The sequence below is a fragment of the Chaetodon auriga genome, chromosome 1, assembly GCF_051107435.1.
Source record: "Chaetodon auriga isolate fChaAug3 chromosome 1, fChaAug3.hap1, whole genome shotgun sequence".
Taxonomy (NCBI): Eukaryota; Metazoa; Chordata; class Actinopteri; order Chaetodontiformes; family Chaetodontidae; genus Chaetodon; species Chaetodon auriga.
The window spans coordinates 1,233,477-1,261,393 of NC_135074.1; the positions used below are offsets into that span (position 1 = coordinate 1,233,477).

The 27,917-nt window shown below is 40.4% G+C and overlaps 2 protein-coding genes and 1 pseudogene across 4 annotated transcripts in view; 2 read left to right on the top strand and 1 right to left on the bottom strand.

Annotated features, from left to right (window-relative positions):
• The first annotated feature begins 11 nt into the window (after positions 1-11).
• LOC143324180 (hatching enzyme 1.2-like) lies at positions 12-3,628 on the top strand (annotated as a pseudogene).
• A 1,539-nt stretch (positions 3,629-5,167) lies between these two features.
• On the top strand, positions 5,168-23,857 carry mtch2 (mitochondrial carrier homolog 2). 2 transcript variants are annotated; one of them, XM_076741814.1, is made up of 13 exons: positions 5,168-5,286; positions 6,442-6,526; positions 8,730-8,836; positions 10,300-10,326; positions 13,956-14,012; positions 17,502-17,559; positions 17,786-17,837; positions 17,925-17,984; positions 18,572-18,665; positions 20,235-20,282; positions 20,379-20,446; positions 20,527-20,602; positions 23,191-23,857. In XM_076741814.1, exons 1-13 carry the CDS (start codon positions 5,200-5,202, stop codon positions 23,275-23,277), a joined length of 906 nt encoding a protein of 301 aa, XP_076597929.1. In that variant the 5' UTR covers positions 5,168-5,199; the 3' UTR covers positions 23,278-23,857. The 2 variants fall into 2 exon arrangements, with proteins under 2 accessions (XP_076597929.1, XP_076598756.1); XM_076742641.1 differs by lacking the exon at positions 13,956-14,012.
• znf414 (zinc finger protein 414) overlaps positions 10,324-27,917 on the bottom strand; it is a 33,391-nt gene continuing 15,797 nt past the window's right edge. The window contains exon 5 of one of the 2 annotated variants that reach the window (XM_076740567.1): positions 10,324-11,260. In XM_076740567.1, coding sequence (XP_076596682.1) covers positions 11,247-11,260 — 14 coding nt within the window. In that variant the 3' untranslated portion in view covers positions 10,324-11,246. Of the gene's footprint in view, positions 11,261-26,749; positions 27,099-27,917 lie in introns of those variants that run through there. The other variant, XM_076738979.1, reaches the window with a different exon arrangement.

A 27,917-nucleotide genomic window follows, 5' to 3' on the forward strand; every position in this document is an offset into this window, starting at 1 on the left:
ACATAAAAACCTCAGCTGCACAAGTCCACAAAGAGGATCCAAGGTGAGTTCAGCAGCATTATGTCTCCAATGGAGAAGTGTACACGTTAGCTGTCTGTTTTTTTTGGCTCAAATACTCTTGCTTCTGAGTGGAAGCTGTAGTTGATTCTGGTGTCCTTCAGGTCTGCTGGGATGGCTTGCATTTATGTTTTCAGGTTCTCAGCTCTGGCCCTACTGCTGCTGTTGGGCTGACAATGAGGTGCAAGAGAAGCCATGTGTGATGTCTGGTCATTTATCATGTTGCATCACAACATTTCTAGATTAGACTAAATGCATTTGTAAGGTGGTCTGCCTTCATCACAACCATGAAAGGCTTCCTGTCTCTCACAATGCCTGTCATCTTCTCCATATTCTCAAACCTTCTGTTGGATATGAATTTGAGCATTCATTCACACCTCAGTTGAGATTTTCAGCACCATTTATCACTATTTTAGCATTATCTTTTAGTACTATTTGGATATTTTCTCACAAATAATGATTTGACCATTTGGGTGATACAATGCACCTAATCAGCAAAACTTTGGGTTTTGTTATGCTGAAAGTGTATCTCGTAATCTGTTTGCACTTCTAAGAGTTTTAATGTGAATATGCAATTTGAAGACAGGGTATTCTGTTATTTGGCCAACAAATCCTCTTAACTTTATGCTGTAATTTTCTTGTTATGTGGTTCTGTCTATTTCTAATATGTTTGTTTTTTGTCCCCTAATCCCACACTGAATCTGCAGACAGGTACGTAATCTCTTCTAATGATCAGACCTATCATATTGACATGCAGAGTATTGTTACTGGTGCAATTCTATACAAGGTGAAATTGTGGTGTTATTAATTTTCCTGAACAGAGGACGTTGCAGAGGAGGACATAGAGAAGCTTTCTGTCTCTAAACATCTGGAGAGAGCCAACAGTAACCTGAGTAAGTGGGAGCTGCTGCAGTCACCATGTTCCTCATGGCAACTGTTGATGTTTTAACTAAATTTCTTCTTCTATTAGTGGCAGTTTAACAGGTTTTAAATTGCTGTATGATGTGTTTCAGTCCGTTCCAAGAATGATCCCATCCTGACTGGATTAGACATCGCCATCGACAGCGAGGCAGAGAAAAATGCAGACCCCTGCACGAGCTGAGGCTGCATGTGGGGCAAGTGGACCGATGGCAAGGTCTACATTCCTTATTACATCACCAGTCACTTCTGTAAGTGCCAGACACAGGCCTGGGATGCTCAAATATGTTATGTCTTTCAACAGTAGTTTTTCACTTTTGATGCAGCCTTTTGTAGCAGGAAAAGGTTTGAGAGTGAGAGATCTAACTGTTCATATACCAGAATCAAACAGACAGGGGCGTGTTTGCTGCTTGCTGTTAACTTTATTAGCAAGCAGCCCGGTCCCTGGGAGTCATCACATGATTGACAAAAATATCTAAAAAAAAAACAAATATACACTACAACATCAGTTAGTAAAAGGCAAAAATCCAACTCAGGATTCACAAAAACAATAAATTAGAAACTGTAGAGCCACTCATCAGTTCTACATCTGATGGCTGACTAAAACTCTACAAACAGACCAAAAGAAATTTGCCAGCAGGGTGACAGTAAGAATACAAATAGCCCATAGTGCAACACACTGTGGGAGAATTGGGAGCAAAGAATTTGCTGTTGTGAATATATAATTAATACAATCCCACTTTTTCTAACACAATTCCCAGAAAAGAAAATATGTCATACATTTGAGCTAATATGGCACACTGTTTTTCTTGTACTGGGAATGGAAAAAGCTGAATATCATGCAATGTTGTCCTGCCAGCCTCCCGTGAGAAGGCCATCATCACCTGTGGACTTGAGTCCTTCTCCTTCTCCTCCTTCTCCTGCATCCGCTTCAGGCCCAGCAGAAGCAGCGACCGTGACTGGCTGAGCATTGAGTCCAACAACGGGTAAGAAACACTTATACTTAGAACTTACAGTTGTAATTGAAATCTTTTCTCAGACTTCAGTGTCCTCAAACTCATCTATGATCCTGTCTAGATGCTACTCCTACGTTGGCCATCATGGTGGTAAGCAGCTGGTGTCTCTGGCCCGTCGTGGATGCCTTTACCATGGTACCATCCAGCATGAGCTGCTCCACGCACTGGGATTCAACCATGAACAGACCCGCTCTGACAGGGACAACCACATCAAAGTCCTGCTGCAAAATGTTCACTCTGGTAATGGAGCTGTTTATCATTCAGAAAGACATATTAGAGTAAACTGCACACAAATACATTCAAATAGATTTGTTTTCCCTACAAAGCTATGCAGGACTCATAATTTATTTTATGGCTAAACTCTGTGATTAGATACACCGTATAGCCATACAAAAATATCCGACAATTTTGAAAAACCCTAGATTACTTTTAGTTGCAACTTTTAATTTACAAAATGATTTAAAAAATATTTGGGGTACTGAATATTGGCACTGCACATAAAGTGAGAAATCCCAATGACTTTGGTCATCCTCTGGCTTTTCAACATCACAATAAAATTTTAATATGTCCAAAACTTATGACCAAATACCTAAAACTACTGGCATTCCCCATCAGCCTCATGTGTTCATTGTTTTGTTTTTTTTGTTTTTTTTTAGCAAATGTTGGCATGCTAACACACTAAACTATAATGGTGCACATGATAATATGATATCTGCTAAGTATCAGTATGTTAGCATTATTATTATTAGACTGTCTTGTCATTTAGTTGTCTATATGCAGCCTCACGGAGCCTCTTGGCCTTGTCTAGCTAATATTTCTGCACTTTGACTGCAGGACTACGTGTAATGTAGTATTTTGCTACCTTGTGATACTGTGGTGGGCTACAAACTTTCACTAACATGTGAAATTAAGATGTTCAAACTAAAATCTTTAGCCTTTTTTGAAAGGTCATGTTTCCCAAATCCTCCATCTCACAGTGACTGTCAAGGGTCGCAGAAAATATGAATACTCAAAAAGATAAAAAGGCTTTGTTTATAGTGCCTCTATGGTGTCTCCTCGTGAAGAAAAACAGCTCTTTCATCACAGTGCCAAGGGGAGCACATTGTGTTAAGGTATATAAATTTGGGCAAAACTGATCCTGCATTAAACATGCTCACAAGTTCATTATGTGACTGCTGTGTCTGACTGCTGGAATATAAAATATCTATACCAAATCATTTCTCCAGCAGCTGGAGTCCTTTCTGTCCAGAGCCAAAATAAATAAGAACTAAACAAATGTTAATGTTATCCTTGTTTTTTTTTTTTTAGGAATGGAACACAACTTCAGGAAGATTGCCACCGTCAATCAGGGCAGTCCCTATGACTACAACTCTGTCATGCAGTACCACAAGTGAGGACAGCCTTTGCAGAGTGTCATCAGATATTTGTGAGCTGAGTGTGCAGGATGAGCTGTGGTTCTGTTTCACTGCTTTGTGTCTTGTTGTAGGTATGCCTTCTCCAAGAACAACCAGGCCACAATGGTCCCCATCCCTAATGCTAACGTGTCCTTTGGCAACGCTAAGGAGATGAGTCGCAATGACATTTCCAGGCTCAACGCACTCTACAAGTGCTGTGAGTTTCACATGAGCACATTATGAATATACACACACTGGCATACACACACTGCCTGTCTACACTTTGTATTCAGCACTCTCTTATTACAGTCATATCTTACCTGATCCACCTCTGCGCTGTTGTTACAGAAGAAGGCTGATCAGATCAAAGGTCCAAGGGAAGATTGTTTCCCAGTGCTTACTGAACACCGCAGGCCACAACAGTCACTGAGCATACAATAAAGTTTCTCTGAGTGAAAAATAGCATTCTTTTTTCATTCTTTCATCGTTATCAAGGCATATTCATTTAATTATTTATTTATTCATAACAAGTAGCTGTTTGCTTTTCTTGTATCATTTCAAGTGTAACCATGACATTACAGTGTCATTGAATTATAGACTAAATATTGAGAGGAACTTAGAGGGACTTAAATAAAATGTACATCAACAGTAACTGCTTCTATAGTGTGTTCCTCTTAATCACACACATCATCAACTGAAATAAACAGAATGAATAAAAACTGGGATAACATGTAGGGGAGTGCATTTCTCAGAAAAATGCAAACAGGCCTGGAAAAAAATGGCAACAGTTAGACATGTATCCAGCCGGTAACAAGGCTGGATTATCAACAGGCAGAGTGGGCTATATCATACCAATAATTTTAAAAAGTTTATTTTGGATTTATGTATTACCTAAAATGAACTTTCAACTTTTAAAGAAACTGCCAATGAATATAATGGCATTTCAGAAAGATATTATAAAATGATAAGAAAACAAAACCTCCTAAATTCATTCACTTATTGAAAGGAACCTCTCTTTTACACCTCTCCTATCATGCCAAGCCTCACAGTTAGAAATAGAATATATTCTCGATGGAACCTTAATAATACATATAGAAAGTAGTTACTGATGATAAAAACAGTCCTAATATAGTTTTCCTGGGGAATTTTTATCATCACATTAAGTTAAAGAAATTCGTTTACAAGGCAATGCATGAATATTATCCGTGCAACACATACACATTACTAAATATATTTAAAGGTAACATTCCATCAGACTGTTTATTTTATAACAATGAGGACGAAAATTTGGTTCACTTTCAAAATGTCCCTGACTCCTGGAGAAACAGGTGTCTACTTCTTTTCCTGGCTTCCTTTATAAACTCGAAATTACCCTATCAGATGTCTTGTTTTAGGAGTGTAACACAGGAAAGTCTTTATTAGATACTTCAGTCAAACACTGTATATTCATGGAAAGTTATACATTCACATATCACATTAATCAGCAAAAGTCTTTGGTACCTTTTAGTAGTTAGCCCGTAATTTTGGACACAATTCTATGAACTATGAAATGTTACAGGCGTATTGTTTTTATCTTAATATGAGTTCTGTTTCTTAATGACAGTCATAAAACTAAAATAGTCTTTAATTGCACTTTTATGTTGTGTTACTGATTTTGTATTTTGAATTTTTCTGTCAGGTCAAGTAAAGGGTCCATGCCGTCAGTAAACACTAGATGGCGGTACCATTATAATGACATAAAATTATAGACGCTATCGGCTCCTATGACGCAAGACCAAAGAGAAGAACTTCCTGTCTCCCCTCTCTCTCCAAAAATGGCGGACACGTGTGGCCAAGTATTGCTGGGTTCAGGGCTTACTGTCCTCTCTCACCCCTTGATGTACATCAAGGTCCTTATCCAGGTAAGAGGGGAAGTGTTTTTGCAGACGCTGGGAAGATGTTACAGCTCCAGGAACTTCTTTATTCACGGTTTGCTCGCTTTATAAAGTAATTGTACTAGGTAGTAGCCTGGAAGAGAAACTGTCAAGCTCAATGGAAGATAGTGCAGTTTAACGTTACCTCGCTTATGAGTAAATGAATGTGCAGTGCCTAGACTAACTATCATGGACTCAAATTAATCAAGAATCTCATACACATACCGGTAAACATTACGAAAAAATATCAGCCACTTTATTGGTTGTGTTGTCCCTATGACCTTCTGTTTCCAAAATACTCCGTAATGGGCGAAAGCGAGGTGTGTGAGCCAATTCTTTAAAATTGTGCTGTATTCATACGAGGAGTTGCTTTCTTAACTTTATGCATGCAGAGCATACCATCGGCCTGAGACCTAACGTTATTCCCCCACACTTAACGTTAAGTTTTCAAACAAGCTACAACGTATGGAATTGCAATACATTGAATTGCTGTAGACATAACAGCCTGGTAACAGTCAGCCGACCAGCTCTGTGCAGTTGTCTGATGATACCGTTACACACTGTGTTTGTTGTTTATTTTAGTTTATAGTGTATTTTCCACTCGTATAATATTATAGAATATAGAATAGTTTTGTTGACATGTGTAAGAGTAAGCGTTCGGGGACGAGCTTCTTAACATTTGTTGGCGCTAACATGCTGTTTATACCACAGATGATGATGTTTGCTCACTATTGTCGTGTATCTTAAATACCATATTTACGAATATTATTGACCCGCAGTATTCGTGAGCCTGTGTCATTTACTGACCGGTGCCCTTTGGCCCACAAAGATAGCATTCAAGCTAGCACTAGTGGTTGCTAACTTGCTAAAGCCAACGTTATTGTTCGCATTTAGCCTTCTTCTTGCTGCTTTAAAGTCAAAGTTGTTGTAAAGACAGATTTCGCAGCCCACACAGAAACATTTACATCGCATGAAGACTAAAATGTGTATCTTAACTGACAACGTCAACAAAATCTTGAGGCAAAAAGGGCAACAGGGCAAAGTCTGAGTTTTAGCTTCTCAGACATAATCAAAGTGCATTCACAGAGCAGTTAAGGTGCATATTACTTATCACTTTGCCATGGTTGTTTTGTGTACCGTTAGATAGGACATGAACCCCTGCCTCCCACTCTGGGCAGGAACCTTTTCGGCAGACAGGTCTACCAGCTGCCTGGACTGTTCGCTTATGGTGAGTCTGACTCTTCAGATGAATCCCTTTTCAGAAATGGAATCAGTGATATTGATTACAGTGCTCTTAACAAGGCAGAAAGAGATGAGAGCTTTTAATTTCTCTTTATGGGTATTTAACGTTGTGCTGCTGTAGCTTTTACTTTAATCTAACAACTCTGACTTATAATGTGTTGGCAGTGTTATGGAAATGTAACGAGGTCTGGGTTTGCCAGGTTGGACTTTGACTTTTATAAAAAGTGACTCGTGGGGTTTATTCAAACATGAGAACAACTTGTACATTTGGCAGCACATTTACTAAATGTGATACATGTCTGAAAGCTGCTTCAGTTGGTTTCTTTTTCCAAAATTTGAACTTTATGCAGAGGCTGTTAGATGCAAGCTCTGGTTTTCCTTAGATAGGGCTATAGTTTCTAAACTGTGCGACCACAATTTAGCTTTTTCAATATCTTGACAAATTTTTTACATTTTTTAAATCAAATCAGGTGGTACACCCACCTTAAAACTCAGCCAATGGCTGCCAAAACACATTCATGATCATTATGATTTTGCTCATAAATCATCTTTTATTGTCTAATTCCTAATTTTCCATAGCAGGGATATACACTCTGGCACAGATGTCTGAGTACACTGTTTTTGATGAAAGCATTGTAACTAGGAAGGATACACAACTTTGTCAGTTTACTGACAACTTAACTGTGCACTTACTAGGACTGGCAACAAATATTCAAAATTTTAAATTATATTTGAATTGTAAACAAAAAAAAAAAAAAATCCACAGTCAATTGTGAAAATCAATGATTGTGGGGGGAAAAAAAGCAGCACCACCAAGGTGGCTTCACTGAATGGACTGCATGACGTGATATATGCGAATATAGTCACTATGTCCAATGAAAATAATTCCTGAGTTTGGTGTGAAAATATTCTGGCTCTACATACTGTTTTTGCTGCTTCTCTGATGCCTAATCCTAACCCTAACCCTAAATACTGGAAAGACATTAAAGGTTGTTGTCCCCACTAGTTACACAAAAACATGTATATGTACATGTATCCATAATCAGCTAATATTTGACCGGAATTTCTCTTGTTTGTCTGGGACATTGAAATATTCTCAGACACGTGGACCGGCACTAATTGGAAACTTTTCACATTCATTTTCATTCATTTTCATTGATTGAAAATGTAGTTCAAGCTGATATGAGGGAGTAATTCAACAACACCATATAGGACATTATTTTATTTGTTTATTTTGTAATGTGTAGGTATGTAGATCTTCTTAAAGACATATTTAGTGCAATTCAGATTGCATCACTTGTGATCAAAAACTAGGGAGGCAACAGCTTTGCTAACACAGCCAAACATCAAGCAAGTGCAACAACATGAGACATAGCTCAGCATTTCAAAAGCCATATGGGAACCTAACAAGTAAATGACCTTTCCACAACATGTTGCTCTAAATGTTTCACAATAAAAGCCTTGTGAAAAAATGAAAGGTTTCTTTCCATGCAAGAGGGCTTTTAATTTGAAATGGATACAGGAAGTGTTGAATTTGTATATACAGCTTAATCCATTAATTTTAACAGGGCAAATGGGTCAAAACAAGACTTCATAGTATGATATCACCAATTATACTTATCAAAAAGGGAATAAGATATAAAGGCCTACCCATGATATAAACCTGAATAAAGATCTGTTGCCATCTGCAGTTGCAGTAAATAAATTCCTCAGTCAGTATTTAAGAAAATACAGTACTTAAGCAACAAATAAAGCTGTCTGTCCACCAGGAAACTCCATAAATCACAGAGAGTTGTGGCAGAACAGCTGGAAGACCTCAGAGGGAAAATGGAAAACATTTTCTCCCTAAGATATGATCCAGTTTGACCAAAATCAGTGATAGTTGGTGGTGAGATGTAATAAAGTAAATGTTAGTGACGTAGCAGCAGTGTCACGCACTTCTCACAGGAGACTGTGCCTACTCAATCCAGGTTATGCACAACAAGTGCTTACGTAGAACAAGCATTTGGGGCATAGAGTGGGAATGAAAGAGGCACTATCAGAATGATTTAAGCTATTTTAAGCTAAAATAGTTGCATAATGTTGCTTGAAGTTGATTGTGTGCTAAAATATTTTGAATGGCATGATTATGGTTTCTTAAGGCATCTATTTTATAACTTGTGCTGCTGTGTATTGTGTGAATGTTTCAGCAAAACACATCATCAAGATTGATGGCAAAGTGGGTCTCTTTAAAGGGCTTGGTCCAAGACTCTGTGCTGGCACCATCGGCACCGTCGTGCACAGCAAAGTTGTGCAGGTAGGCCTGAATAAATCAAGCGTGCTATAAAAGGATATAATCACACCTGTAACTTATTCTTGAGATAAAAGTAAGGATGTAATGATATACTTGTATAGAGGTATAGTGCAATTTCATTTCCTTTCATTGAATCCATTGTTCTTGTTGTTGGGCACAGTTGTGCATGAAGAAATGCTGGAAAAATATATTTCCAAAAAGCCATATTAAAATCTAAGAATGTATATTATATAAGTGCTGTTTTGGTATCATTTATATTAATTATATATATAGTTGTATAACTGAACAGATTGTGTTTTGCCAAACAATTCATTTCCAGACAGCAACAACAACCAGTTTCTTTTCCACTGTAGCAGAGAATTAGATATGAAAACACTTAAAATAAATCTGGCCATGTTTTTGTAACTATTTAATTGTACTGTTTGTTGTGTTGCTTGACCAATTGCATGGACACACAGTATATGACAAAACATGTAACCTCTGCTCAAATTTCTACAAGTTCATGTCTGTCTCTAATATACGAATTGTGCGGAGATGTTAACCAGGTTTGTTGTGACAGTCAAACTCAGATTGTGACTTCAGCTGTCAGATGGAGATGTACTTGCATTTTTCTGCCTGTAGTATAAAAAAAAAAAAAAAAAAAAATAGAAGTGACAAATACTGGAAATGCTGATTTTTGTGGGGTTTTTTTAGGTTTAGCTGATCACAAATACAAGTATTGGTGTTTCTGTTGCTTGATAATTAAGTGCCAGTGTGGAAATGCCAAACATGTGTTTAATGTGATTTGGAAAGATTGTCTCCATTACATAGTTTATCAGCAAGGAGCAGTGATGAGTTGAATTTTTTAAAATCTCCCATTCAGTAAATATATAGGTCACAGCCTTATTGAAAATGTTCATATTATGTCTTTTTGTGGAATAACAAATTAAAGAAATTATATCATTCAGACTTTTCAAAACTCTAGAATAAGGGCTGCAACTAATTGTGTTTTTGTTCATCATTATTCATAAATACTTTGATTATTGTCTCTGTTAATCATTTACTTTATAAAGTGTCGGAGTGCCTGGTATAATTTCCCAGAGTTAAAAGTAGCTTAATGAAACGTCTTGTTTTGCCTGACTAACAGTCCAAAACCAAAGAAATTACATTTACAATGATGAAACTGAGAACAGCAAGCTAGTATGCTCAGCATTTTTTGGTCAAAAACGACAGAAGCAAAATTATCAACTTAGACTGTGTATGTTGCTTGATGTTTACACTTAACGGTCAGGTTTGTTTTGGGTGCCTTCACATGTGCATTTATATGAGGTTAAGCACAAACAGATGACTCATAATCTGGGTAGCATATTAATCCCTGGTGTAAATGGGTTATATTGTAGATATTGCCAACCAGGATGTCAATGTAATTCACCAAGTCTTTATTCACATGGGCCATTTCATAATTGTTAACCTCTACTTTCATCCAGAAATGTCAGGAACAAGGCACACCTCAGGTAAGAGTTCTTTGTCATTTATTATTTCTGCTTGTACAAATTAGATGTTATGTACATTCTCATACTACATTTGTCATTTCCAAAGTGCAGTATATAGTAGGGTGCCTCTATCTCATACTCTGTATTGAAAAGAGTATGCATGTGAGAATAACACCTAAATTCCTCTGAGAGCGCAATGTCTGCATCTCATCCACACCGTGTCTGACGGAACTGATCTCTGAGGAAGTCAGACAGAGCAACGATGTAGAGAATCCAGTAAATTTTTGAAATAAAACACCCCATGCATACATCAACAGAAAACACAATTAAAACAGACCAAAAAAAAGAAGCCATTTAACTACAAAGCCTACTTACCCATGGCATAATCACAAATATCAAGGACAAATGACCAAATCAGCAAAATCTGACCAAGTCAACAAAATCAGGCAGGCAAAACACTGCCTTTGAAATATGGCCGATGGAGTTTGCAGCTGTGAAGAGGATGGAACAAAAACGTGTTGCAGATGCAATGTCACAGAGAAGCGCCAGTCAGGTTATGCTTGACCAGCATGCAGTTCAGTTCAGTTCAATTCAGTTCAATTTTATTTGTATCGTGCCAAATCACAACAAAAGTTTCCATATAGAGCTGGTACAGGCCGAGCTCTTTTATCTACAGAGACCCAACAATTCCCTCATGAGCAAGCATTTGGCGACAGTGGCGAGGAAAAACTTCCTTTTAACAGGCAGAAACCTCAGGTAGAACCAGGCTCTGGGTGGGCGGCCATCTGCCTCAACGCGTTGAGTGAGAGAGAGAGCAAGAGAGAGAGAGTGAGACAGACAGAGAGAGACACAGCCAGAAATGCAATCAAAGCAGTTACAGTGGATTTCAGGCAGGGCCATGGCAGGAGACGTAGTTGTAATCCACAATCCAGATTCAGCCACTATCCATGGGAACCTGCGAGACAACAAAGCACAGAGACTCCAGGGAAGAAGCTAAGTTTGTAACACGCCGTGGTAGGACATGAAAGTGTGCAGATGGAGAGGGAGAGAAGGACAGAGGAGCTTGGTGTATCTTTGGAGGTCCCCTGACAGTCTAATGCTACAGCAGCATAACTAGGGGCTTGTCCAGGGCAAGCCTGAGCCAGCCCTAACTATAAGATTTATCAAAACCCTTCCAGACAAAGACTGGAAGATGGTTCCACAAGAGAGGAGCTTGATAGCTAAATGCTCTGGCTCCTGTTCTGCTTTTGGAGACTTTAGGAACCATAAGGAAGCGTGCATTCTGGGAATGCAGTGTTCTAGCAGGGTAATAAGGTACTATGAGCTGTAAGATAAGTTCGTGCCTGACCATTTAAGGCTTTGTAAGTAAGGAGGAGGATTTTAAATTCTATTCTAAACTTTACAGGGACCCAGTGCAGAGTGGCTAATATCAGAGAAATATGATCTTTCTTCCTCATTTTTGTCAGAACTTGTGCTGCAGCATTCTGGAGCAACTGGAGAATATTCATCAATGAATTTGGGCACCCTGATAGTAAAGAACTGCAATAATCCAACCTGGAGGTTACGAATGCATGGACTAGTTTTTCTGCATCATTTTGAGACAGGATGTGCCTGATTTTTGCAATGTTACGTAGGTAAAAAAAGGCTGTCCTTGAAACTTGTTTTACATGGAAGTGAAAGGACATGTCCTGATCAAAGATAACTCCCAGATTCCTTATAATGGCCAGCGCAACGCCATCCATAACTGCTATGTCATTAGAAAGTGAGTTTCTAAGGTGTTTAGGGCCTGGTACTATAACTTCAGTTTTGTCTGAGTTTAGCATCAGAAAATTGCAGGTCATCCAGGTCTTTATGTCCTGAAGACACGCTTGTAGTCTAGTTAACTGATTGGTTTCTTTCTGGCTTCATTGATAAATATAGCTGGGTATCATCTACATAGCAATGAAAATTTATTGAGTGCTTCTTGATAATGTTCCCTAAAGGAAGCATATACAAGGTGAATAGAATTGGTCCAAGCACAAAACCCTGTGGGACTCCGTAGCTGACTTTAGTGAGCACAGAGGAGTCGTCATTAACATGTACAAACTGAGAGCAATCTGAAAAGTAGGATTGAAACCAGCTTAGCGCACTTTCCTTAATGCCAATGAGGTGTTCCAGTTTCTGCAATAGGATACCATGGTCAATGGTGTCAGATGCAGCACAAAGATCTAATAAGACTAGTACAGAGACAAGTCCTTTATCTAATGCAATCAGAAGGTCATTTGTAACTTTAACCTGTGGTACGTAGCCTGTTGATAAAGACAGATTGATCATGTCTAATAAGGAAGAGTCAATTAAAGGTAAAACTTCTTTTTAAGCAGCTTAGTTGGGATAGGGTCTAGAATACAGGTTGATGATTTTGATGACAAAATTATTGAAATTAGTTGGTGAAGGTCGACAGATGAAAAATAGTCTAAAACTGCGACAGGTTTAATAACAGTTTCAATGGTTTTTGCGTTTTAAGATAAATCAGTACCTGTTGATGGCAGGAGCTGATGAATTCTGTCTCTAATAGTAAGAATTTTATCTTTTAGAAGCTCATCAAGTCATTACTGTTCAGAGCTAAAGGAATACATGGTTCAATAGAATTATGGCTCTCTGTCAGCCTGGCTTCAGTGCTGAAGAGAAACGTCAGATTGTTCTTATTTTTCCTCTATTAGTACAGAGTAATAGCAGGGCGCAGTAGAACTTACTCTGCACTGATGTACTAATGTAGTATATCCTAGTTTATTGGCACCAATAAGGCAAGAATAGGTCAAACAGCAAAACAACCTATAAACACACAACTGTATGAGCATCAAATCAAAAGCAAACACCAAGCTGCCTACAAGACATCAAGTCCTCATCAACAACGGTTAAAGTTACCACAGAGGAGCACAATCATTTCTCTGTACAAATACATCAATGCAAGGGTCACGTATCAACAACATCATTCAGAGAAACTGAACGTGTTGTTCGTAATGTTATCTTTCACATCTTTGTGTTACCAGAGCCAGCATTGTGGCATGGAAGATAGTTGTTACTGGGTGTTAGGGCTGTCAGAATTCTCAAAAAATTACATTTGATTATTCCTTCTGAATAAGCATAGGTTCAAACCATTCAGATATCTATTTTTGCGCATGTCCATAATAGGACAAACCAATACCAGAAGCAGCTGCTATATCGCTCTCGCCAAAGCCACCAGACAGTAATTTTATTATTGTAAAACAAAATTAATTTAAGCTCCACAAAAACAAAATAAAACTCAACAAAATCTTCTTGGTTCTTCTTGCATTGTTTAGCGTGTAAAGTTAATTACTGGAGAAACACACACACACACACGTCTGGATTTTTTTACAATTCCATTGTATATTCAGATTTAGAACATTCACTGACAGCCCGACTGAGTGTAAATCCTGATCTATCTATCAGTGGCCTGGTGGCCTGTCATTTAAGGCACCAGCCATGCACTGCAGTGCCCCTGATTCATGGCTGGCTGCAGAACTTTGCTGCATGTCATCCCTATCTCTCTCTCCCCTTATTTCAGGGCATCTGACCACATCTGACTTGTCATAAACTGGCCAAAATCGCATTAAAGAAAGATGATGTTGAGGTTTGTCTCTGTTGTCCAGGTACTGGGCAATCAGCAGAAGGCTGTGGAGGGCTCCCTACAGCATGTTGTTAACGAGGTAAGACGTATACACTTTTAATGACAAACTCAAGAGAAAACAACATACCAAACAAGAGCAAACTTGGGACATGGTTTTGAACCTTCTGTTACTTTTATTACATTGCCCAACATCACATTATTTATTTCTTACCTTTAGCAGTTTAAAAAGTACATTATTTCCAACTTATCTATGCATAGCAGTGATATTGCTGAAACAACAACAAAAATTTGTGAATAAACTTAAATTAGGCTTCTTTAATTTTGTGACTTCTGTTGCATATACAAGTAAGGAAAAGATGACCTGTTCTCCAAAAGGCATTTTTTTGATGAAGGATTTCTTTTAATATTTTAAGCAAGGGTACATTTTAACTTCAATCTTTAACAGTTTTGAAATGACAAAAGGAAAAGATCCCACAGCAAAAATTTTCAATGATTAGTGCTTAGTTAGACCCCATCTTTTTTTTTTTTGCCCTTCCTGCTGCACAGACATTCGGAGAACTTGGGTGCTGTACAGGTTGATGGCCCTAACGGCAGATTTTATCCAGCATGCTTAAAAATGAACTTTTGCTCTTAATACAAACCTACAGAGACTACAGAGATTGTTAATCCTTCTGTTTTTATCGAGACATGGCTGGTTTGATCAGTCCCTGATCAGGCGGTAACCTCCCTGGCTTCTTCAGAGGTAAAAGGCCAGTCAAACATTCCCACAAATTAAAAGGTGGGGGTATTTGTTTCAGTCAGCACTGACGTAACAACTCTCCAGTTTTTCATCAGTATAGCTCTCCTGATCTTGAATTCATCAGTTTCAAATGCAGACCATATTACCTACCTGAGTTTGCTGCAATTGTCTGTTGGAAACTCCTACCCTGACACATCTGTCATTGTGTGTTAGGTGATTTTTAATGTCCTCCTCTGGGAACAGTGGAACCACCAAACTACAAGCAACAAATCACTTGCCACAGCAAAAAAATCAAAACATTGGGTCACTGTTACATCGCCATTCTGGATGCTTACCGTGCATTCCAGAGGGCTCAGGTAGGGAAGTCAGATCACACTGTGTGGCTCCTTGTCATCCAAATTAGTCAGATCCTGATTCATTAAAATGCTACGAGGGTGCTTCAAATGCACAGAATGGAATGTATTTAATGCAGCTTGCAACTCCCCCAACAAACTCACCAACGTACTTATATCATATATCAAGTTCTGCAAGGAAATGTGCTTCCCTACAAAAACATTTACATTGTATGCCAATTAAAAAAAAAACTGGTTCTCCAAAGGCACCTCCCATAAGGCACTTTTTTCTTATCACAGGCCATTTAAAATTTGTAAACATATTTGCATCCTTTGAGGGTTCAGCTCAGCACCACCTGAGAAACTTACTATGCATATGCGATGGGAGGAAGGAGGGGGCTCACTTGGAAGGGCCAGCGATCATATCAGGGTGGCCTTGGCCCTCCTGGCCCCCGCTTGGCAGCACCCCTGGCCTTCCTAAATTATTGAATATGTATATCACACTAACCTCTGCGATGGCGGGAACTTGCCTCTCTTTGGCAAGGTGTAGGGTGTTAGTGGTGATGATGCTACTTGCAGCTGGTTTTCCAGGTTTGGGTCAGTTAGCCTTGAGTGGAACTTAAGAGTCAGTTTTGAAAAGAGCTGCTCACAGTGGTAGGACATTGCTTTGCAGCTCATTGATTTAATGTCATTGGTTGTCAAGCACATCAGCTGGTACCATATTAAAACTGTAGCAAATATATTCAGTTAATTTTGTCCTGAAACCTCTCTCCAAATGCCTGAATGAGTTTTCACAGCAGCATATTCAGATGTCATAGCAGGCTTTTGTTCTTGCAGAATAGGAAAATGCAGTGTTTCCTCTTCCCAGTTGCACTCACCACAGCTTTAATTTTGATTCAAATGATTTCACATTTGAAAGCAGGGAGGTGAGAAGCTGGCTTGAGTTTGAGGTTCAACTCATAGAGGTACTTTGTAATGTTCAACATGAAGGCCAAATCACTCCGACACTTACTATCACTGCGTACTAAAATGGAGACAAGGAACAATACGAAGTAGCCAAATGTAAGTTGTTTGCTGCAAGAAAAAAAGCTCAGTCCAGCTTGCAGCAAAATTGTAGCAAGTTTTAAGAACATGACAGATTGCAAAAAAAAAAAGATTCAGATAATCACCCTAACCTCCAGGATAAATTATGAGGGTTTTTTTTTTTTTGTAAATGTAAAAAGAAAAAAACAAAACAAAACATATTCCTAGCCTATGACCTCCTGCTTAATACTCCTTAATACTCCACAACCCAGGAACAAATTAGTGCCTTCCAATGCATGCCAAATCCCCAAATACTTCCATCACAAACTCTTTGTATTCCTCAGAATACACATTAGCAATAACCTGTAGGGGAAAACTAACAAATTTAAACAACTTACAACAAATTTATTAAAAATGAAAGACTGAAATATCACATTTACACAAGTATTCAGACCCTTTGTTATGACATTCGTAATTGAGCTCTGGTGCATCCTAGTACTGTTAGTGGTCCTTTAGGTGCTTCCACAGCTTGACTGGACCTGGGCCTAACTTAACTAACAAACTAATTTAATTGGGCATAATTAAGAAAAACACACCTGTCTATATAAGGTCTCACTGTTGATGGTGTATATCAGAGTGGAGAGGAGGCCATGGGGTGAAGACAATTGTCTGTAGACCTGTGAGACAGGATTGTGTCAATGCACACATCTGGGCAGGGATACAAGAAAATTTCTGCAACATTGCATTTATTGCATTGCATTTATTCTGATGTGTATGGAGGAAACCAGGCACTGAGCATCTCCTCATACCTACAGTCAAAAGACTGTGGTGGCAACATCATGCTGCAAGGATATTTTTCTGAGACAGGGATTGGGAAGATAGAGGGAAAGTTTGATGCAGAAAGATATAGAACAATCCTGAGTGAAAACCTCACACTCAGGCTGGGGCTAAGGTTTATATTTCAGCAATACAGTGACCCAAAGCATACTGCCAAGGAAACACAGGACTGGTTTCGGGAAATCTCTGTGAAAGTACTGGAGTGGCCCAGTCAGAATGCTGACCTGTACCCAATGGAGCATCTCTGGAGAGATCTGACAATTGCTGTGCTCCAATACTCTGCATCCAACCAAACTATTTCCAAGAAAGAAGGCTTAAGGTTTTTGCATTGTTATTGTGGAGCATTGTGTGTAGAGTGATGAGAAAAAAAATCCATTTTAAAATGAGTCTGAAACAAACAGCAACAAGACAAAATGGTTGAAAGGGTCTGAATACTGTGCGTATGCACTGTTTATGGTTGTGTGCACTGTTTCTGTGATATGTTGACTGTTGTAATATGTGGATTTTCTGCTATTGTCCATTTGTTTTGTGCTGCAGAGTATAAAATACTGTACCCAAAAAAAATTGTGCAGAAAAAATACACTTGTATCATCTATTCTAAATCTAATCTCAGTTGACTGCTTTGTCTTTTCCACAGACAACCAAAGAGATGATAGCTCGTTCCTGTGCCACCATTGTCACACATCCCTTTCATGGTACTTCATGAATATCTGTCTTATCAACTCAACTTAATATCAACTCTTTTAGATGGGTTTTAATGGCTAACCAATGCACTACATGTGTGATGCATTAAGAGGCTGTATTAAAGTTAGAAGTGGTTTCAATTGTTATACATTTGATTTTTTTGGTTGGATTTGGCCAGTCAGTGTGGAAAGATGCTATACTGCATATCAGCTATGCTTTCCTCAACTTGTTTTTCAGTGATTACTTTGCGATGTATGGTCCAGTTTATTGGGAGAGAAACAAAATACAGGTAAAGTTTTAGACCCAAACCTCAATGAGTATTGAATTAATGAAAATTGTTAAAAACTTTAAAATAAAAATGTTTTTCTGTTCTCAGTGGGGTGTTTGACTCCATCGTCACAGTCTACCGAGAAGAAGGCATACTAGGCTTTTTTGCGTAAGTTTGTCTTTTTAATAGGTTCTGGTGTATTGCCTTGATGGTCAACTTTGACTAATGTTGGTGTGGTGTCTGTTTTGTCATCACTTAAAGGCAAAATGTCCCAGTACATTGTTTGCCTTGGTTGGCTATGTTGATGAATAGCTTCAAACATTGTAAAAAAAATTAGATGTCAATTTGTGGGACATCACAGTGTCTACTTTTGAAAACCCCTGGTTCATCTGATGGCTTACAAGCCCAAAAAAATTGGTCAAAGAGGTTGATTGAAAGTACTTAGATTACATTACACTTAAACTGCTTTTAATATTTCTTCCACTGTGATGCAAAATTGGGAAAATCTAAAGCCAAAATAGTTGAAGAAGTTGTGGCTCCATTACTTGCAACAGCTAAGACATGCAGTACTGTACATAGTCTGAGAATGGGAAGCGGTGTGGTGGCGAACTGGATTATAACCTTGACTTGCAGTGCTACTTGTTCTTTGTTTTTTTTCCAGTGGTGTGATCTTATACGCTGTCTGCTGTTTATTTTTCCTCATATTGAAGATGTTTCAATCAGAAATAAATTCTTTTCGTTTGTTTGTTTTACAGTGGTTTGATCCCTCGCCTGCTCGGTGATGTCCTGTCTCTGTGGATTTGTAACCTACTGGCTCATCTCATCAATACATATGCCATTGATGACTCGGTATGCATCTTGTTTTACACTGCTCAGTCAAGTAAAGGGTTGTGCATCCGGGATGTAATGTTTCAGTTCAGTCAGACAGAATTGCCCTGAAATACACCTGTCAATACACTTACAGGTTGTGTTCATGGCTGTAGTGGAGGGTAAATGTACTGAAATGCTGTTTACCTACCTCTGAAATTCTGAAATAGCATTTACATATACAGTACTTAACACCTGTGAGTGAGCTCAAACTGGGGTCACATCTGCAGATCAGAATCAGAATCAGCTTTATTGGCCAAGTATGTGTGCACATTCAAGGAATTCGACTCCAGTGTAAACATTGCCCTCAATGTACTTGCATAGGAAAAATAAAAAAGGACATACTAAAGACAAAATGAAAAAACAAACCCTTCCCTTTCCCTTGAGGGGAATCTCCTCAAATTTGGCACAAACATTCACTTGGACTCAAACATGAACTCATTAGATTTTGGTGATCAAGGTCAATATGACCTCACAAAACACATTTTTGGCTATAACTCAAGAATTAATACACTATTTCAGACAAATTTCCATACAAATGTCTCATAGGATAAAATGATAAAGTGATTTTAGATCCAAAAGGTCAAAGGTCAGCCTCACCCATCGGGGTGATGGCTTGTGGGAAGAAGCTCCTTTTGTGTCTGTTGTTTTGGTGTTCAGTAATGTGTAGTGCTTACCAGAGGGCAGAAGTTGGAACAGGTTGTGTCCACGATGTGAGGGGTCTGCAGTGATGTTTCCTGCTTGTGTCCTCAGTCTGGAGGTTTATAAGTCCTGAATGGAGTGAGGGCAGGTTGGCACCAATGATTTTCTCAGTAGTCCTTATAGTCCGTTGCACTCTGTTCTTGTCCTTTTTGGTGGCAGACCCAAACCAGATGATGATGGGTGTGCATAGGACAGAGTCACTTATTCCTTTGTAGAACTGGATCAGCAGCTGTTGAGGCAGATTGACCTTTCTGAACTGATGTGGGAAGTACATCCTCTGTTGTGCCTTCTTAATGATTGAAGCTATGTTTGAAGTCTACCATATGTCCTGGGAGATAGTAGATCACATAAACCTAAAGGTTTCCTTTCCAGTAGAAACAGCGTTGTTGAGGATGTAGATATGGGAGAGTGTTAAGGGGCAACTACTGAAGTGCACTGTCATCTCCACAATTTTGAGCGCGTTCACCTCCACATTATTCTGACTGCACCATAGGACCAGCTGTTTGACCTCCTGTCTGTATGCACTCTCCACTTAACTGATTAATGTTGTGTCATCTGCAAATTTCAGGAGTTTAACAGACAGGTCTCATAAAGATAGTCATTGGTGTAGAGGCAGAAGAGCAGGGGGGAGAGCACATATCCCTGAGGGGCTCCAGTCTGATTTTACCAGTGCTGGATGTGATATTCCCCAGCCTCAACTGCTACTTCATGCCTGTCAGAAAATTTGTTATCCACTGACAGATGGAAGCTGGCACATTGAGCATGATTCATTCTGAGGGTTTGAGTTAAATAGTCTTCAGTCCAGGGTCAAATACAGAATTGATACCGTTGATGTGTTCTTCTGTACAGATGAGTCACATGGGAGAAATCAAGAACTGCTCTCAGGCTGTGACAGGGGTGAGTCTAACAAACATGGTCATCTACATCATCAGTGTGCCAGTCTGTGTCTAATTTGTAGTTTGGTCATGTTTCTCCTCTCTTCTTTTCTTCCAGTTCTTCGCCAGTATGCTCACATACCCTTTCGTTTTGGTGTCAAACCTCATGGCTGTCAACAACTGCGGGTAAGTTGGTGGGTTATTTGCAGTTGTGAATCCTCATAAGTGTCCGATCAAGCAGCTTCATATTTCCACTAAATCTGCAGACTCGCTGGGGGCCTGCCACCCTATGCATCAGTATATCCCACCTGGGTGGACTGCTGGAGGCACCTAAGCCAAGAGGTAAATACATCACATACCAAACACCTGCATGACAAACACTGGATAAATGCAGATGTCACAATAAGCACTGCAGTGGAAGGATTAAGAGGTTTTACTATTGGCAGTTTAGTCACCATGACATCATCCATCCATCCATTCAGCCATCCATCCATTTTCACCCGCTTTATCCGGGGCCGGGTCATGGGGGCAGCAGTCTGAAAAGGGACGCCCAAACTTCCCTCTCCCTGGACACTTCCTCCAGCTCATCCGGGGGGGATCCCGAGGCCTGCCAGGCCAGCCGAGTGACATAATCACTCCAGCGTGTCCTGGGTCTTCCTCGGGGCCTCCTCCCGGTGGGGAATGCCTGAATGCATCCGATAGAGATTCCCATGCCACCTCAGCTGACTCCTCTCGATGTGGAGGAGCAGCAACTCTACTCTGAGCTCCTCACCCTATCTCTAAGGGAGTGCCCTGCCACCCTGCGGAGGAAACTCATTTCAGCCGCTTGTATCCAGGACCTAGTTCTTTCGGTCATCACCCAAAGTTCATGACCATAGGTGAGGGTAGGAACGTAGATTGACCGGTAAATTGAGAGCTTCGCCTTTCGGCTCAGCTCCTTCTTCACCACGACAGACCGATACAGCGACTGCATTACTGCTGCCGCTGCACCGATCCGCCTGTCAATCTCACGCTCCATTCTTCCCTCACTCGTGAACAAGATCCCAAGACCTCGGACTTGGAGGTGCTGACCCTCATCCCAGCTGCTTCACACTCGGCTGCGAACCGCCCCAGTGCATGCTGAAGGTCCTGGCTCGAGGGAGCCAACAAGACAACATCATCCGCAAAAAGCAGAGACGAAATCTGCCGGCTCCTGAACCGAACCCCCTCCGGCCCCTGGCTGCGCCTAGAAATTCTGTCCATAAAAATAATGAACAGAACTGGTGACAAAGGGCAGCCCTGGTGGAGTCCAACATGTACTGGGAACAGGTCCAACTTACTTACCAAGCTCCTGCTCCGGTTGTACAGGGACTGTACAGCCCTCAGCAGAGGGCCTCCAACCCTATACTCCCGGAGCAGCTCCCACAGAATGACATGAGGGACACAGTCGAATGCCTTCTCCAAGTCCACAAAATACATGTGGACTGGTTGGACAAATTCCCATGAAACCCCAAGCACCCTGTGGAGGGTATAGAGCTGGTCCAGTGTTCCACGGCCAGGACGAAAACCGCATTGTTCCTCCTGAATCCGAGGTTCGACTATCAGCCAGATTCTCCTCTCCAGTACCCTGGAATAGACTTTCCCAGGGAGGCTGAGGAGTGTGATCCCCCGATAGATGGAACACACCCCTTTTTAAACAGAGGGACCACCACCCCAGTCTGCCAGTCTAGAGACACCGTCCCCGACTGCCACGCGATGTTGCAGAGGCGTGTCAACCAAGACAACCCTGCAACATCCAGTGACTTGAGGTATTCAGGGCGGATCTCATCCACCCCCGGTGCTTTGCCACCGAGGAGCTTGCAAACTACCTCAGTGACTTCAGCCCATGTGATGGATGAATCAACCTCCAAGTCCCCAGTCTCTGCTTCCTCTCGAAAAGACATGACAGTGGGATTGAGGAGATCCTTGAAGTATTCCTTCCACCGCCCGACAATGTCCCCAGTCGAGGTCAACAGCTCCCCACCTCCACTGTAAACAGTATTGATAGAGAGCTGTTTCCCCTTCCTGAGGCGCTGAACGGTTTGCCAGAATTTCTTCGAGGCTGACCGATAGTCCTCCTCCATGGCCTCCCCGAACTCCTCCCAGACCTGAGTTTTTGCTTCTACAACCACCCAAGCTGCGGCACGCTTAGCCTGCCGGTACCCGTCAGCTGCCTCAGGAGTCCACAAGTCTGTCCCACTTCCTCCCCTGCCATGACATCATGTTCCCCCTAATTATTTATTTATTTACCATTTATTGGTTTGAAGTCTGAAAGTTAAAAACAGTAACTTCATTTCTGTCAATGAAGTAGTAAATTACCATAGTGCTGGTTAACCTGTGTGTCAGCTTTAAGCATCCTTATGATACGCAAATATTTCCTTTTATGTCTATTAATTTAATTGCATTTTTAATTTTTTTTTTTTTTTTTTAAAAGAATTGACATTTTCTCATTCCACCCAAGAAAACAAGCACTGCAGCATTGGACATTAACTCTCATCTCCTCCCAGATGGATTAAGTTAATTTGAATTGCTACACAAAAACTGAACTATGGAGACACAAGTGGTTGGAACCTTACACTGTCCAATATAGTATCAGTCTTTTGAAATTTATCGTGTTAATTTAAAACCAGCTTTAACACAGGTCACATTATAGTTCATTGTGATTTGTTTGTGGAAACACCCACAGTTATAGCAAGTACCCACACAATATAGTTGCTGTCCTGTCATTTCACTTTGCATTAGATGTCCATATCTGGTGGTGACAGACCAGTTATCTGTTCATATGCCTTGAGCATTAAGCAGTTATTTTCACTTCACAATTCAAATGGGCAATACTGAAAAGTGCATTTTGGTTATACGTATATTATGACACCAGCCAGTACTTTAACACTTATTTTCTCTCTTCATTCCAGGGCAACATGAGCAGAGGCAACAGTTTATTTTTCCGGAAGCTTCCAGCAGGAAAGATGTACGCAATTGACCAGAAAAGATTTTTTTAAAGCCTCAAGAGAACTGAGCTGAAGAAAGTTGTAATAATAAAGGAAAAAAATAAATAAATAAAAAATCATTGCCTGATCTGGGAGTTGGACAGTCAGCACTTAATCTTTTTTTGTATGCACTTGTTAACATGTGAAACATCATGTGAAATAAAAGCGCGTTAGTTTCCAGTTAATTTCCACCAGGTTTTGTTTTATTAACAGAAATGTGCAGATTGAAACTGCAGGGTTGTAAGACAATTTTGTGTGTGTGTGTGTGCGCATGTGCATGCGTACACACACACTCAGAACTTCAGTCTGCATGAGCTAATGTGTAATAATACATGTTAATGATCAAGTGGGACCTCTTGTCATGTGGTATTGTCTTGATGTGTTAATTATTGTAAACCTCACTGCCTGACAGGCATGTAATGTTAATGAAAAGAAGGGAAAATAGTCAGAGATGGTGGCTATTCAGGAGCATGTATGGATGTACTAAGGCATGGCAGGTAGCCTGATCTGAAAATCTCTTGGCACTATGAGCAGTCAAGTGCTTGTATCAACTCGATCTGACTGACCCAAATAAAAACTGCTTTTTGTTTGATCTTGTCTTTCTTGTAAAAATATAGACTCTGAGAAGTATGTGGAAAACTGAGAAACCCCATCAAAAGGAAAAAGGATCCTGCACACAAGCAAGACATGGCATCTCAGAGCTGCTCAGACAAAGAGGTTGAGTTCATAGATGGGGCTGGCTCTGGTGGCAATGGTATTAGGACAATGTCCACAAAGACCAAACCAACAGTGAATGTATTCCAATAAGTACTGCGTGTATCAACGCCTGATATCTTTTTTTTTTTCTGTGCCATACAGCTCCTTTGTTCAGAAACTAGCACAAACACCAATGAACCACACTGTTGCACTGGGAGACATGCTACTTCATTATTATGAAAGCACCCACACTGTAGGTTTTGTTTTGACTGAGTCCCACATATACTCTCCTACTGCCCCAAATACTCAAGACTGAAAATAGTCCCCAGTATATCCTATATGATAAAATTACAGTGGCCAGCTGTCATAGGAAATTACTGATCCCATTATAAAAATGGGTCTGTATTTGTGAGGTGCTTTTGAAGACTTACCATAGTAACCACTGGGCTTGGGCTGAGAGCCACAGACAGGTTGTTGCTTTTGGTTGTGGTCTTTTCATTGATTTGTTGTAAGAAAAATGCAGAATAACACCAACATTACTTAGCACAGTACACAAGCTGAAAACCATAGACAAGGTTACCAAAGTAAAGCACCTGCATGGAGAAGCAACAGTTTTAACAACTGTACAATCTATATGCATCCATCTCATCTTCAACAAGCAGCTACCTCTGGGGTTGAAAAATTAGCCAACACAGGGGCTACAGAACGGAAGTAAGACCCGTGACGACTCACTGGACAAACAGCTGTGGACAAGCCAGACCAGAGGCAGACAAAGACTTGGTTCAACGTCTACTAACAGCTGAGTAGAGGGAAGTGACCAAGCTGACACCCTGTTAGTGTGTGCCTGGGATTAAGAGTGCTTGTTTTTCTCTGCAGTGGCCCTGCAGTTTGAGGGAGGAGAGGGACCATGTGGCGAGGACACCGTTGGACCTGCACTAGAAACGTCCAACAGGACAACAGTCAGGCCGCGCTCCCCTCCACACTATCCTCCTAAACATAAGTAGAACACTCCTATTTCCCGAACAATTTCAGTACCTGTAAAGGTACACTATATTGCCAAACGTATTGGTTTACCTGCTCGGTTCGCATATGAACTTAAGTGTCATCCCATTCTTTATCCATAGGGTTTAATATGATGTCAGTCCACCCTTTGCAGCTACAACACCTTCAATTCTTCTGGGAAGGCTTTCCACAAGGTTTAAGACTGTGTTTATGAGAATTTTTTACCATTCTTCCGGAAGCACATTTGTCAGGTCACACTGATGTTGGACGAGAAGGCCTGGCTCTCAGTCTCCACTCTAGTTCTTCCCAAAAGTGTTCTATCGGGCTGAGGTCAGGACTCTGTGCAGGCCAGTCAAGTTCATCCACATCAAACTCTCTCATCCATGTCTTCATGGACCTTGCTTTCTGCACTGGTGCACAGTCATGTTGGAACAGGAAGGGGCCATCCCCAAACTGTTCCCACAAAGTTGAGAGCATGGAATTGTCCAAAATCTCTTGGTATCCTGACGCATTCAGAGTTCATATCACTGGAACTAAGGGGACAAGACCAGCTCCTGAAAAACAACCCCACACCATAATCCCCCCTCCACCAAACTTTACACTAGCACAATGCAAGCAACCGCCAAACCCAGACTCATCTATCAGATCGCCAGATGGTGAAGCGCAATTCATCATTCCAGACAACACGTCTCCACTGCTGCAGAGTCCAGTGGTGGTGTGCTTTACACCACTGCATCCGGTGCATTGCATTGCACTTAGTGATGTATGGCTTGGATGCAGCTGCTCGGCCATGGAAAACCATTCCATGAAGCTCTCTGCGCACTGTTCTTGAACTAATCTCTAGGCCACATGAAGTTTGGAGGTCTGTAGCGATTGACTCTTCAGAAAGTTGGTGACCTCTGCTGCGCCTCAGCTGACCCCGGTCCGTCATTTTACGTGGCCAACCACTTCGTGGCTCTGTTGCTGTCGTTCCCAATCGCTTCCACTTTGTTATAATACAGTTATAATCCAGTTGACTAGAATATTTAGGAGCAAGGAAATTTCACGACTGGACTTGTTGCACAGGTAGCATCCTGTCACAGTACCACGCTGGAATTCACTGAGCTCCTGAGAGCAATCCATTCTTCCACAAATGTTTGTAGAAACAGTCTCCATGCCTTGGTGCTTGATTTTATACACCTGTGGCCACGGAAGTGATTGGAAGACCTGATTTCAATTATTTGGATGGGTGAGTGAATGCTTTTGGCAATACAGTGTATTTGGACTTAAGCATAGCTAATTTTAAGGACAGTCATTTATGGAGTTTTTAATTTTAGGCCCTGCGAAACTCCTGTGCCCTGATACATGTTAGTATTTTAGCTATTTTAAATATTCCTTTTTAACCTGTTATTTATCACATTTTATCTTTTAAGTGGCTGTCTTCTATTTATTTATTTTTTTCACTCAGTGCACTATTTTTAACCCTGTGTTTATTGGGCCAATAAATACTTTAATCTGTGCAGCTGTATTCCAGTTTCTTTAATAGTGGAATTAACTAAGAACCTCACACTATTGTGTGACAGCTATTTTCAAGAAAAACTCAATGCAGTGACATTCATCTTTCATGTCTACGACCCTGTTGAGTACTGGGAGGAGCAACAACTGAGTCAGCTTGACACAGATGAACTGCCCTTGAATCAGTGCTCTCGAGAGACGAGAGACCCTACGAGAGAAACCACTGTTCTGGTTGACCTGCACCAACCAGACCTGTGTTTCCTTATGTTTGTTAAGTACACATACAAGTGAGTTCTTTAATGTTAATTTAATGAGAATCTGAGTTTGATAGTTAAGAAGAGTTACGATGAGTAAATACACGGAACTGATCTCTTATGCCATACATCTTTTTCTGCTTCTGTAATTAACACAAAGGTAACATTTGCTTCCAAAACATATCTGATACAGTAAATGAGTCCTGCTGCTTCCACACTATCTGTTAGTGGCAGAGCTTCCCATGTCTTCTGCAGGTTTGTTACTGCTGTGTTGAGTGTTGATGTGTTGAGTCATTTCCTTTCGGTTGGTTACAGAGTGGCCACACTGCACACATGTGTAGCGCCCTTTAGTGTGCTCCCAGAGGATGCGTCTGTTGCAGGCCATACCTAATAGGTGACAAGACAAAGTAATGTTTGAGCAAAGGAACTGCATATGTTTAAATTCTAAATATTGTTTCCCAGTGACCAAAACGACTCAATCAAAACACAGAAGATGCTTCATTCTTTGCCAGCAAAGATTCACATCACCCCAACAGCCCTTGGCTACAGACAGCACATTCCAAAACAGCTTTGAGGTCAATACTTAATGCTTGAATACTTTAAATACTGTCCACCCTGCTGCTGTCTGGCAAGCAATACAGCAGCATCCACTGCTGTACCACCAGACGACAGAGCAGCTTTGTTCTTCAGGCTGTGAGACTCCTCAAAAGTCATCTTCTGCACTCCACCATTAAAATAAAAGGTTTTCTTGTGTTGCATAGAATGACAATGAAAATTAACCTTGAATTAATATCACCCCATGTTGACTTGTATGCATCGGCTGCAAAAACCCTCAGAATGACTTAACACACAGCTGGACTGATTCATGTTTACTGAACGCCCCTGGACTTCTCTCTTTAGAAAAGGTGCAGGTCTATACAGCAACCCTGTGCCTTGTGTTTTAAAACCAATTTTGAAATCTGGTTCCATGTGGCACTCATAGAGAAAAAGCACAGATGTTCTTTTCTCTAATCTCAACATGCATACACTACAAGATTTGAAAATCATTGCACATCACACACTGCACGATGTCAAGATTATTGTGCCAAAAAGCATTTTATGGAGTGGAATAACGTCATTTCTAGATATATTTGGGCTGAAAAAACAAGAGTAAGATATAAAATTCTACAGTTACCTAAGGAAAGAAGTGGATTAGCCATACTGTGT

Coding starts and splice junctions, on each gene's coding strand:
- mtch2 (XM_076741814.1), top strand. CDS start 5,200: ATGGCGGACACGTGTGGCCAAGTATTGCTGGGTTCAGGGCTTACTGTC. Junction 20,283..20,378: donor GCTCTCAGGCTGTGACAGGG/GTGAGTCTAACA, acceptor CTTTTCTTCCAG/TTCTTCGCCAGTATGCTCAC. Junction 20,603..23,190: donor GGAGGCACCTAAGCCAAGAG/GTAAATACATCA, acceptor TCTTCATTCCAG/GGCAACATGAGCAGAGGCAA.